At 35.8% G+C, this 14192-nt stretch overlaps 2 protein-coding genes across 2 annotated transcripts in view; both read right to left on the bottom strand.

Moving 5' to 3' along the window:
• cv-c (crossveinless c) overlaps positions 1-5097 on the bottom strand; it is a 60148-nt gene extending 55051 nt beyond the window's left edge. Inside the window, exon 1 of the mRNA XM_011311578.1 lies at positions 4486-5097. The gene's annotated coding sequence lies outside the window, so the exon portion shown is untranslated. The remainder of the gene's footprint in view (positions 1-4485) is intronic.
• Positions 5098-12137: 7040 nt separating this feature from the next.
• On the bottom strand, positions 12138-13551 carry pasi1 (pasiflora 1). Its single transcript, XM_011311577.1, has 5 exons — positions 13318-13551; positions 13152-13251; positions 12827-13014; positions 12702-12752; positions 12138-12629 (listed from the first exon to the last, which is right to left on the bottom strand). Exons 1-5 carry the CDS (start codon positions 13402-13404, stop codon positions 12546-12548), a joined length of 510 nt encoding a protein of 169 aa, XP_011309879.1. The 5' UTR covers positions 13405-13551; the 3' UTR covers positions 12138-12545.
• Between the last annotated feature and the right edge of the window lie 641 nt (positions 13552-14192).

Raw genomic sequence — 14192 nt, 5'->3', positions numbered from 1 at the left:
AAAAAATATCGCGCCCAAATGTTAATAGAATAATGAGTAAGGCCAGTCAATAATTTGAGGACTTAAAATTGGACAATCATGTACTAACAATTTTCCAATTGATGCACGTTCATTTTTTTTGTGGCATTAAAAAAATCCTCAGGGGGTGAACTATAAAAGGGTATAGTTCATAAAAAAACAAATGAACATGTAAAATGAGTATGGTACAAACATGTACTAATAATTTCAAATTCATTCATGTAATATTATTTTTTTTATGGCTTTTAAAATTTTGAAAGGGGGTGAACTATAAAAAGGGGGGTTAGTATTGAAAAAAAAAAGTTGTACATCCCAGTACTATCGAGGTACAACTGATTGCCACGTTTTTTTTTTTTTGCTTGAACTCCGATTCTGCACGATTTTGCCCCCCTGCTTCAGGGCTAAAGTAAGAGGGTACAAAAAAAAGTGCACAGGGTACATTCAAGTACTCAATGAGTACAATCCAAACCAACAAAAAAAAGTTAGATTTTTCAAACTTCGATGCCAACTTCACATAGCTCCATTGTCAGTATTTCGCACACGTGTGGATTCATCGGTTTTCCTATTGACCGCTCATTGTTTATAGATAAATTGTTTATCGCCAATGGTATAATTCCCGTGGAGCTAATTGTCCATTGCCGGATAATTAATTCCTTCAAGTTTTCATACTCCACTCAAAAATAATTATTCAATCATTTCAAATTGATTTTGTCAATTGAAATTAGATGAGTCATCTATTTTATTTCATTTACATCTCAATGCGTTTTTCATTGACTGAAACGAATTTATTTATTCCAGTGAATTGATTTATCAAATTCAGGAAAATTGGGGGTTTTGAAAAATTGAAATATACGACTATATCTGCTCGCTTTTGAGGTGAAGAGGAGAATAGGGCATGTGGAAGGGAATGAATGTGCAACCACAGGGTGTGTCATCTTTTTTGAGGGCACGTGCTACTGGCCATTGAAAGCCCAAAAATTTTCAGCTGGTGAAATTTGAACCGATGGATTGAAACCCCTAGGCTATCTCATGGAATATTGCAACAACTGCTGCATCCGAAGAACTACAACTGTCGGCGATTATCGTCAAAGGAAACCCCTCTCCTCCAATTTCCTTTCAAAAATTTCCAAATCAATGAACAAACGCATTTGAGATTGAAACAAGATGGTTTTTCAAAATTTTCGATGGACCATTGTTTTTCGAACGGGTCCCCCATCTGTTTTCATCGTGTTTTATTTTTTCTGGTCGCCCCAGTTGTGACAACGAGCCATTCCCCTCTGATATATAAACTAATAAAATTCCCTTGATGAAAAGAACTTAAAAGTTTTGAAGCCATTGGGTGTTCGCTCCCTCAAACATTTTCAATGCGAGATGTCACACTCGTTCACTGTAAAATTACACTCTAGGGCACATCCGAGTTATTTATGTGACTGCTCTGAAAATTATTCATTCAATCCGGCCTTTGACCCTCAAGATCAAAGCCTCAGAAATTATCATACGATTTTGATATAAAATTTTTATTCCTCCCTTTCATCGAGACACGCATTTCGCTACGTTCCCCAATTCGTATATTTTTTTCTCCCAGTGATTTCAATTGAATTCAATAATTTCAAGCCGTTAATAGCCGTGTCAACTTTCAGTCTTGATGTGCATTCGATAGTTTGAAAATTCCATGCGTGGATAATTCAACGACTACATTTGAATCGACAAGGGGAATGATTCACAGGAAAAAAATTTCCATGTTGAAACACTGAAACTGGCCATTTATATTTTTTTCTTTATTTTCGTAGAAAAACGTGGTACGAGTTACTGAAAGGTTTATACACACGTGGAGGCCACGTGTTCAAATTGAAGAACCCAAGAGGGATTTTAGACCTTTTGGGGCAATGGAAAACAACACAAAGGCTGTTTAAAATTTTCGGTTCATGAGGCCAACACACGCTTTCTGTTTAGCATTACATCACACTGGGCTATTCTATTCTCAAAAGAACTCCATGAAAGAACAATTATCCCTTTATCCCAAACAAGAATATTCGTCTAATTCCAAATAATTCCCGAATATTTTTAGTCCCTGAATTTTCAAACTGAATTACACGAGAAAAATTTCATTTTTTTTTCATTTTCTTAATTTCTTTTAATTCACGAATTAACAAGTATCTTCTTGGTTCAGAGGTATTTAAAATTGCAACATAAACAGCTACTCCCAGAATCTCCGGAGTCAACAATAAAATTCCTCCCCTCTCCCCTCAAAGAAGAAAAAGAAAAAAAAACATGATACTATACATGGAGATTAAATTTATAGATACAGCTCGTGTGACTTCATTTTCACGTGTTTCCCTAGTGAATAATTATGCAACACGAAGATAACAATTATTGACCGAAATATAATCAGCAACACGTGTTACTCATTCATTAATCTCCTTCAAGAGGGACGAAAAAATTACACCTTTGAATAATGGGAAAACCCACGCCCACTTGGAATAACAAATTATATTTAGGAGAAAAAAATTGATAAAATAAAAAAGGCTAGAAAATTACTTTCACGCGTGAAGTGGAAATACTCGAGGAAACAATAGAATGGAGTTGAGCAATTGCTGGGAAACGGTATTACAGATGTGGTAATTGTCCATGTACTAGCCCCACAATAAAATAAAATGATATATAAAAAAAAGTGATCAATTTTCTCCTAAACTTTCCAAATTCGCATGGAACTCAGCGAAAACTAACAGCTTCTCATGATGAGAAACGAATTATCAGGGCAATTATAAATCATTAATCAATCGGAAATAATTGTATTGGTGCATTGACCCCGTTGAATCATCCTCTACCCACTAGCAATCGTTAGGCATCATTTATCTATCGAATTTTCTTGTTACTCTATTTTTAACCAATTTTATGCGCATGATACGTATTTTTCATTATTTAACTGATAATCCCAGTGGATTGGAAGAATAGTCTACCACTGACACACGTTGTACTCAACTCGTCACTTAATGCTTTCCATGGAGAATAAAAAAAAATGTTTGCCGACTAATTGTCGACAACGTCGCAAAACTCTTTGACTGTTTTATTCACGGGTCAAGAATGGAGCATTCATTCACCCTCAGGCTAACATTCGCTGATACGACAAAACCCGATGTTCCCTCGTTATTTGATCCATTAATAGTAAACATAACAGTGGAAAATTTCACCGTTAATTCACGATCCCGTCAATTAAATCACAAACCAATTCCACTTATTTTAATTATAAAACAATATCGATTGCACCAGCGAACATCATTAACACGTCCCTATTCAAACAGAATTTATTTCGAAATATATCCATTTCAGAGGAAATTGTTGGGAAACTTTTTTCTAGCTAATTGAATTTCCGAGAAAAACGGTCTCTTGATATTTACTCCTTGAAACAATATTTATTGGATAAATTAATGGTTTAGAAGAATGAGGGAGACTTCGTGGCTCTTGGAATTGATAGGAAATGTTTTCAATTTTCACTCAATGAATCGATCGGAAATAATTGTTCCCCTAAAATCGTAGATAACGTGTTATCGAGCTCGACTTATTTTTACCGGAGACAACCTCTAGGCATATGAAAACTGTTGATTGAACACGGATGACGTGTAATTCGAAGAATACTGTCATTGAATTTGTACATAAGAATGGAAAAATTTTAATGACTCAATAGACTCATCAAGAAGCTGAAGTTCTCATGAAATTCTTTACCTCATACTAATCGAATCCAGTATTAAAATTCCCCTATTGATTATTTTTTCAATGTCATGAAAAATACGAGAACCTTGAACAACTCCAACAATTTAAAATGTATTTTAAAAATGCAGTGAATTCCGCCGTTGGTTTATATAATTTATTTCCACCTATTCCCGCAATCAAATCAAGAATCTCTCGACATGGCAAGAAAAACTGATTAATTCCCATCTACAAAGTGTACAAAAACTCGTTTAAGCAATTAAAACCTCTTTTTTTTCCGATATATCTTCCGGCATGAATGATATCACTCCAGCATTGAACTAAACCGGGAAACCTCTCATAATTTTTCATTCCCTACACCATTCAACATCAGAAAATTCAGAGATGATGTCAAGGCTTCCAGTGGCTGAATCATCCATATCCACAATGAAATTAAACCAACATCTGCGTTTCCAGAAAAAAAAAACTTCTGAAAAAGCCACATGTGACAGCGCCACCACAAGCATTGACTTATCTCAAGTGGAAGCCATCAAAATTATTTAATGGACTCGACTAAATGAAATGAATCTTTGAATGAAATGCATCGCTCCATGATGACAACAATAAAATGATCGCCGATGAAAAATTATGTACAGAATCCCCAGGGACAATGGAATGATCACAATTCACTCCCTCACTTGAAAATCGATCCCTGAATATTCCGTAACATTCGACAAGGAAATAATCCCTTACTCATAAGTACTTAAATATTCTACTCACCTTCGTTACCACCGGAATCACGAGTCCCCGGTGACGTTCAACCTGTCACCGCTGTGCACGTGACTCATCCAAAAAATAAAAAGGCTCCAGTGAGTGTAGAAAATGCGCGATAAAATCACTGCACACACCTCCAGATAAAGCCCCAAAAATCACAAACACCACCACAATTTCACAGTAAAAAAACGGAAGTGGAGTTCCCCACCTTCCCACGATTACACTTCCATACAATCACTCGAGAATGTGAAAAACCGCACGTACGTTTACCGAAACGAAACAAAAAAAAAAAAAGAAAAGACGAGTGACAGACGAGATAATACGGGTGCGAGCGTCAGTTTTTTTTATTCACTGATAAAAGAATAGATAAATCGAGAGTGAGTTTGAAATTCTTGACTCTACAGTAGGCCCATGACATTTGCTCCCGTCACGTTGGAATTAGTAAAGACGTATATATTTTGAGGCTCGATCGAGGGAATTATCCGTTGGTAAACACCGGTTATCGATTATTGGGCGGGTAAATGTAAACACTCAAGTAACCGGGGTGCGAAAAGTTTATTATTCTTTTGGATTATTCGGTTGGGACTCGGTGACGCGACTTGAAGGCGCGACGGACGAAGCAACACTGAGACTTAGAGGGGGAATAATATAAAGTGCCGGGTGCGAGCGCGCGCACGTTGCATTTGTATTGGGTACGCAGCGGTGGCGCGGCAAAACCTCGAGAGTTGTATTGGATTTTTTCGGGTGGGGAGTGGCCAGTTGTTGCGGAATTTATCGAGGTGGGGGTATTTCTCGATGGGCAATTGTTTTGGTGTGAGGAGTATATAATGGAATACCTCCGTCCAGGGATTACTCGCAGGCTACCTACCGCATGTCTTATACATTTACTACATATATATTATCTTGTTTATTTTCATACACAAATTATTATAATTATTATTTCATATTTCACAATAATGACAGAATTAGGTTGATTTGGGGAAAATTTTATTGTCAAGATCTACTCACCATGTCATTTTTATGGTGTTATCAGGGGCGATTAGGTTTCGTGGTGGAATGATGGGGTTTATCTCATCTTTTTAAAGACTTTAAACTAGAGTTGAAATTGTTTTTCACACGGTAGAAACGGTTTCTCTAATTGAAACGGATTCGTATGAAGATAAGAGGAATATGTTGAAACGAAAATATTATTTACGAATGGAGTAACATTTTCTCGTGTTATCTAATTTCATTAATTTTATCAGTCATCACTTTAAAGTTCAGACATAAATGCGGAGTGTAAAACAAATTTCTTGGGAGAAATACTGACGGAGGAAAAATGCCGAATAAAACGTTATTCAATCGGGGCGAAGATTAATATCAATTCATATATATTCATTACCATGTGAATTGCAACTGGACTACGTCATGCATGTATTATACATCTGCACGTATTGAGATGAAAAAAAATTGCTTCCTTAATCTGGTAAGTACATGAGTTGATGGCAGTGCGGTTGCAACTATGAAACTAACAACTCGACAAACCGATAGAACTACCCACATGCTTCGTGGCTAGAACACAAACAGTCATGAGGCAGATGGAAATCGTCGGATATTGCATACGATTTTCAATATCAATGCACCTTCCACTGAAAATCCCAATGATTAATTTTCCCCCCAATAAAAAGGATGGATTAAAATCGAATACACTATTTCCATAAATTATAAAATTTGTAATTATGAATTATTATAGTCTCTAATAATGACCGAAGTTTGTGTGTGACAGAGGGACTTAGCGGTTCAGTGAACGCTGTAATTCTGATTTGACACTAAGACTGATACGACATACAGCAAATGCCCGCATGCCTTTCCATTAATCTCAATTATACCCGTAGCAATTAAAAAGGGCCCTCCAGTCTGGATCAGAAGAAAGTCTTACCTTTGTCGTTTATCTGAACCGCAGCCTCAAAAACCCATCAAGTATTTTTCATGCTGGATTTTAATTAATTCTCCAATGAATTATTGACCAGTTTTTTTTTTTTTTAGAAATCCACCAGGAGACCAGTGGATATGACATTTTATGACGTCTCAGTTGCACAATAGGAAACAAGAGGAATGATAAAAAAAAAATCTTGAGAATAATTACAAGTGTTTTATTTTTACGCTCATGATCTTGTGAGTGGACATAATTGTGTTGATGCATGGGAAGCTGACCCCTGATGAACGAACCCAGTGTGTGAACGAGATAAACGAGAAACTCTGAAATACAGAATTCATTATTCTACCAGTGACAGAGTAACCGATGTTATAAAAATTCTCTACGTGTTGGTAAGCGACGGATTACATTTTTCTCGTGTCCACTTGGGATCATTATCTTAGGTCTACTTCTCTCGTAACCGTTTGAGCACACGCAGCAGTAATTACAAGGTCTCAACAGTATTTCCATTATTACAAGAACAACAGCAATTATTTATAATTTCTCCGTTAGAATTTTTTCAGATGGATTTGACTCTCATTTCCCCCCCATGTCCCTGGCAATCTCGATAATTGATAATAATTAGAAAGTACCAATTCATTTTCATGAGGGATTAATTGCTGATCTACTGTATCTCAAGGATAATTGACGTTCTCTCGAATTATTTCCACACGTCGTTCGTATTGAGACAAAAACGGTGATAGGAACACGAATAACGACTGGATTTCTATTTCAAATTAAATATTAATCTGTCATGCTCGAGGTATTGAATATCAATTGATTTATGGCAAAGTATAATGTGTTCGAAGTTTTCGGAGATATTGTACTGACAGGAAAAAAATCTTAACATGCATAAAATAATACAAATACAATCGTAATTTATCTCACCTCTCTTGATAATCCTGCGTTGAAGTTGACGTCATGATATCTCTTACCCCAACGTTGTGTTTGCTGACATCGAGATAAATTCCTAGTTCAACCTCGACCAGAATGTCCCGGTGTGAATCAATTCGAAAAATAAATTCAAAATCTTATTGTCAATTTCACAATTTAACGATTGTCGAGGTGTATTATACCAGCAGAAGCGATATTTCCTTCAGCTATTGCTTGTTGAATGTTCCCCCTACCCGTAACCATCCGTGAATGTGTGGAGGTACAAATCCATTGATAAAATAACCATTCACTGAGCGTTACTCGTTCTTACTTCATTGGAAAGACATGTCACGCTCGGATGTGATTGTAAAAAGTGGAATAACCAATGGACGATACTGGTAATGCAACAGACCGGATGAATTTGATGAAATCCTGTGGGATAATGAAAACGCCAACCGACGTGCACTGGGAATGCAATTATTTTTTCTTCTGCACACTTTAAAAATCATCCCAGCGACTCATTATAAACTTTTTACTGCTCTAGGGTGAATTAAATGGCAAATATTTTTGAGGTGAATATCCAGCGATTTTTCAGGTAAAAATATACCACTCGGGGAAGCGAAAATAATCCGGAGAAAACCGCTCCCAAGTACAAAATAAATCAGCTATTTTCCTGGAGTTTCTCAGCCATCCAGGAAGTGTGTTCAGTTGAACACACGTGCAGTACATATCGCTGTGCAACGGAACTTCTGTAAAATGTGTAATTATTTCCAACCGATGGCCATATTATTCCCCTAACGCAGGAACAAAGCTCGCACTTCTAAAGAGAGTCTTCCAAGTACTAGTGCATTCGTTGAAATTTACTTTTAACTTTCAATACGAATCGATATAATCCACCACCTGTTGATTTATTTACTGATTATTCTCAGGTTATCACACGAAATAAAAAAATCATTTTACGATCTGTACAACCCTCACACGTTTGCGCAGATTAAGAGAGCACTGGCTTTGTCTCCGCAGAGGAAATAAACATGTTTCCACATCGTGATTATAAATAAGATACCGTAACAGACGTCGCGACATATTACGATGCTTATCCATGGCATTTTATCAGAGTAATCAAAAGAGCCGCAACGTGTAATACTCGGTGTGCACTGGGTTTTCTCATTCCGACAGATGCCAACCGATAGCTCAATATTGCATAATGTACGCGAGATAAACAATTAATCAAACATCATCAATTTGTCGATTAAAGGAAATTCCATTCAATTCGGTTTTGTGGGTTCATTGATTTTTCCATTAATTTGTCTGCCCCATTACGTTTCAATTATGACCAATTACTTCCTCTCGTTCATCCAAAATAAATGTCGTATATATAAGGGGCTAGTGTGTATTTTCCTCCGGGCAACGAATATTGTTTAATATCTCATTTTTTTGGTTTATTACTCTCTCAATATTTGGGTATGATTCGTGAATTTAATAGGTACTTACCCCACGTACTCCACATTTAAAAATTCTAAATAAATGAATTTAGTAACAGCAATGGATCGAGATATTTAATCAGGAAATATTTGCAGTGTAACGAGTAAATCCACTTGCCTAATGAAAGTGCCATGGAGTACTTCCGCTTCTTCAATTGCGATCTGTGCGATTTCAATTTCTCAAAACCTTCATTTTTCTCTCAACTATTTTTCCAGTACTCTTCGATAATTCTTAAATTTTATGATTACTTGCCCCCACATTATCTAACATTGAGTATTTATTTCAGATTTATTATTTCTTTGCATCACAAATTACTACAAATATTATATATTAAAAAAAAAATTACTTTCTCTATTTAAACCTAAAACTTAGCAAAGGAGTAGTTCATGATCTGAGACTAGTTTTTTTTGAATGAACACAGAATTCTATTTCCGTAAATATAGTGAAACGATCACGAGACTAAAAGGTGTCACAATGGAAATGTCTCCTGTTGCTTCACCCCAGGAAACTTTTCAATTAGCCCTGAACTTCAAAGAAGTTGAGCCTGAAACCTTCGCCAAACTCAGAAACACCACTGAAGCTACTGCAGACGAATCCTTCTTTTCAAAAATTTTTCGAAAGGAATACACATATCCATACGTTGCAGTTTTGACTGTAACAACAACAATTATTCCTTTAGTCTTACATAATTCAAAGAATTATCTACTTCAACTTTTGATAATTACGTTTTTCGCAGTTTTCATAATCTACACATTGTATACATATATGTTCTGATGATTTTTTATTCCGAATATCCACAAATTTCCACTATGATATTATATAATATAGTGGAATAATTACAATTTACACCCCAAAACACTAATTTCGAAATGAAAAACGGTTCACAACTAAGAAATGCAAACGATAACTCCGATAAGGGCCCATTACAGCGACCCTCATCTACTGACGACAACGTCATGCCCGGCTTTTCCATATGGTCTTCAGAAGAAGACGAGGATTTACAAACTCCTCAAAAGGGAGAAACACACATGCACATTGGTTCACATAAGAAGGCTTCATCTTCTCCCTCAAGCGCCAGGGACCTAATTTCTAAGAAAGGTCAGTTATCTTATAATAAGCTAAAAGATAATATTAAAAAGTTAAAAGGGACCCATCTTAAAGGGCACTACGTCTACCTAATCCTTGGAATACTAGCTCTGATAGTCACAGCCATTGTCATTTGTCTGCAAACCAATGTGAAAATTGGCACAAAAATACTGGGCGTCAGTTTGCTCGCATTCAACATGGTCATTATAATAGTAAAGTTCAAGTAGCTTCATCCATGAACAGTAGAAACTGAGGGACAGAAAGAAAGCACAATTTTTATTTTTTAATTATTGTCTCTGATTGTAATTTCAGTTTTATTTTATTCAGTTTTATTTATTTCGTCATTGGTCGTATGCTAGCAATATTCAATAAGCTTCATCCATGAACCGTAGAAACTGAGGGGCAGAAAGAAAGCACAATTTTTATTTTTTCATTATTGTCTCTGATTGTAATTTCAGTCTTATTTTATTGGTTAATATAGTGGAACAATCAGGAATATTAAATCGGTGATTAGATCTATGACGTCTGACAAAGAAAACAATGCCACGAATCAGCGTAGCGGCTATTCTAAGTATTTCTCGCAATTTCATGACCTACTACAAAAGAAGTACGTTTATCCAATATGTATAACGGTAATCGAAGCGATTTTACTATTTATGATTGTGAAAGAAGCTACTATACGTGCTATGATGAAATTTGTGATGTCTGTAATGTGTGTACTTGTCGTTGTGTGTACAGCCGTTGTGCACTTTCCCCGCAAGAAAGAGTGAAAAAGATAGAGAATAATATTTTTAATGGAATTGTATATATATAACATTTTTTGTCCAGAGGAAATTCAAAGTTTTCGAACAGATGGGGGCAGTCCTTCACCTTGATATCTTCATTATATCCATTCTGATTTTTATTGGCATTGAGTTTTGCAAACCGTCGTTTCTGGTGGTTCGATAGGGCAGGATCAGAGAACAAGGTTGAATATAACTCGTTTTCAAAAGGAGTGGATCGAATACAGTCACCCCTGGATGGATGAATATATGTAAATCAATGACACGCTTCTTCGAGGTGAAAAAAAAATGGAAAAGCAGAAAGAATAGCATTCTTAACACATATGTGGTACATATAAAAATTCACAACCGGACCAGTCAAGGCTACCTAGTTTCTTCGTGATGATGCCTTTTTAGTAGACAAGTAGTATTGATATTTATACTTTCGTGCAATTCCCTCTGTAATTACAGCAATTAATGCTAACAGGATTCATTAAAAATATTGATTGAAACTTGAGTGAAATTCTGAGTTCATTTTTGTGATGGCATTACGATTACATTCTGGAGTAATGGAAAATGTTTAATTGATCTAATTTTAGATTTTTTTTTTCGTTTCTATCCGAATGACTGGGACTGAGAGTCAGAATGTAATTTGGAGATCGTTGAAAAACCACACGTATGTCATAAATATCATTTTATGCGCGCACAAATGAATATCTCGGTCTGACTCAGAAATTCCGTTGGTCGTGAGTGATACGGCATTATATCTTTTCTCCTAAACGTATTCTATGGATTAGTCTAAAGGATTTTGTATGGCAAAAGTAGATAGACAAACAATGAAATCCCGATAATTCTAAGAGATTAGGAAAATTCAAACAGCTAAAGAAAAATATCGCTTCATTCACACGAAGTGATTACTTGGAGATATTTTTGCGTCCAACAACTTTCATGACACCAGTAATTGTGCACAAAGTACCGGCTGTGCTTCAGTTACAAACTGCATGCCATCCAATTGAGTGAATTATTTTCAATGCGGATGTGCGGTAATTGTGAAAGCATCAAACTGACCACCGACTTCTTGTTTTCATGGTTTGCAATGAATTCCACACGCCGAGTGATCGTAACAGCAAATGCGGCCCTTTTCAGATTACAATCAAGTACTGAATCGTTAAATTAATTGAACAATTACTTCGTTCAGTGGGACGTCAATAGAAAACCCAGAGAACTATTAAGTCTGTTTTCCTCTTTAGAAAGTAATAGGACAATTCTGTCAAGCATCTTTCCCCTGCTATTTTATGCCTCTTGAATTCGAGAGGTGTATTTTTAAAAGTTATGATATTACCACTTTTATTCCCTCATGCGTATTTTAAAGCGCAATTTTATTTTTTACATCGCTCCCTGCAGGAGCAAATATAGCGATGCAGTCATGGGATTTTCACATGGCAATGTCTCAGCCAAAAAGGTTTTAAGTCGAATGAATTATTATTTTATTCTGCACACAATTGAATTTTAAATCCAAAACTTTATTTCAACAGGATATTTCAATTTTACATTGGCTACCGACAATGTTGGACGGCAAAATATCCTCAATATTTCGGAATAATTCGATAAAATTATCGATTAGATCTCTCGACTTAATGCATATAAAAAAATAATTAAAAAATATTTTTGATCAACTACACATACAGCGTCAATTTAAAACAGCTTTGCACTTTTAAACTGTAACGTGAACACCGAAATAACCAACTGTGGATGGATGGCTCTCCTGCAAGGCCATTTTCAGTCTTCAGTTATTTCAATCGGTACAGGAGTTTAAATATTATATGTATAAAACGTCTAGCAGGCAATTTGCAATAGTAAACCTAGGATAAAGATTCATTTGAAATTATTTTATGTTCAGGCACGTCTCTTTAGGGCCAGAGTAACTCGATATTCGGAGACTGCAGTTCTTCGAATACTTTGTAGACTGACAGAACGCATAACCAGCAGTAGAGCTATTAAAAAAAAAAATCAACGGATTAATTTATAAATAATGAGTGTGGGATATTAAAACCGGTTCAACTCACATTGTAGGCGCCCCACAGCCAGAGGATCAACGTAGGAACAACTACCTCAAGCTAAAATGAACTTTTAATTAGTATAATTCAGGGGGATTTGTGGGATTTATGGAATAGCTGTGAATCATACGTACGTAAATGTAATAACCTCCCAAGAGCCACAGACCGAAACAAAATTGGAATAGAAAGAGGAAAAACCAGAGAACGAGCCATGGCAACAGCCAGCCCCTGACACCAATGTTTATGCCATAAACCATTGACAGGGAAGAAATAATCATCCAGAGGAAGTAGAATATCAGGAATCCACCCACCCACTGCATCGCTGGATGAGAACATAAAATAAATAAACATATGCCTAGAAATTTCTCACGATTCTCATTGTTAGTGAAAACAGTATTGAAACGACAATATTTCTAGCAGGTAAAATTGACAACAATGTTTTTACAATAATTAACTCACATCCTCTAACATCTGCTTCAAAAAGGGGATTATAAAGTTGTGTAGAATCACCTCCGAGCATTTGATACGATATAAATATGATCATTACTGCACTGAGAGCCTGCAATTGATCCATAATTAGTTACAATCAATGTTCTAATTGTTTAGATGAAATTGTGGGACTTACTATTGTGTAAAATGCAATTGCTCTGCTGGCGGATTTAATGTTGTTTGTCCAAATGATGGGTGACCAACAGGATTGCAAAATCGTCATTTTCGCGGGGATTGGTCCTCTTTTATTTAAAAACAATCTTAGTTAATACACTGGAACAATTTATTTTAGTCTTGTAACCGCACCCACTTGCTGGTTGGTTTACTCATTGCCTCTATCAGACGTACCAACGGACTGCAATGAAATTCTGGATAGGAATTCTCCGGGGGCATTCACAATCCGCACGACTGCAACGACAGTCGACAACATGGAAATGATATCGTCGGTAAGTCCAGAGGATAACATTTAAAATTCATTCGACCATTTTTAAAAAACCCGTACAACTTTTTTTTTATCGCCATTTTTGCGGTGCAACTGAGATTGCGATGTGATATGATAAAAATGTTTATTTTATTTTATAATTCAAATTAATGAACAATCAATCCTTGAATTGTATATATAATTGTAACAATTGCCGAACAGTCATTAAGACAATAATATATAAAAACAATTAAAAAATTGAGAGTATTATTTTCACCTACCCCAATCAAAAATCACCGACGAAATTCCAATTTCAATGCGACATTCCATGTAAATACAGATAAGATAAACCAAACGTTTATTTACCTGCATTTTTAATGGATACGATAAACAAATACAAGTTTCTCAATTTATCATCCACGAGATACGGCAACATCAATGCATCCGATATCAATTGAATCCATCGAATTCATTAAAATCCACAATTCCGCAGATAAAAAATGACAAATATTCGATTAACGCCCAACAAAATGCAATTTAATTATTGATTGCAATAATAAAATGAGCGAACCACTCACTCACCCTGAGGA

The sequence above is a fragment of the Fopius arisanus genome, unplaced genomic scaffold (genome assembly GCF_000806365.1).
Source record: "Fopius arisanus strain USDA-PBARC FA_bdor unplaced genomic scaffold, ASM80636v1 scaffold00090, whole genome shotgun sequence".
Lineage (NCBI taxonomy): Eukaryota > Metazoa > Arthropoda > Insecta > Hymenoptera > Braconidae > Fopius > Fopius arisanus.
This window is presented reverse-complemented; position numbering and strand designations above follow the sequence as displayed.

Coding starts and splice junctions, on each gene's coding strand:
- pasi1 (XM_011311577.1), bottom strand. CDS start 13,404: ATGACGATTTTGCAATCCTGTTGGTCACCCATCATTTGGACAAACAAC. Junction 13,252..13,317: donor CAATTGCATTTTACACAATA/GTAAGTCCCACA, acceptor GATCAATTGCAG/GCTCTCAGTGCAGTAATGAT. Junction 13,015..13,151: donor TGAAGCAGATGTTAGAGGAT/GTGAGTTAATTA, acceptor GTTCTCATCCAG/CGATGCAGTGGGTGGGTGGA.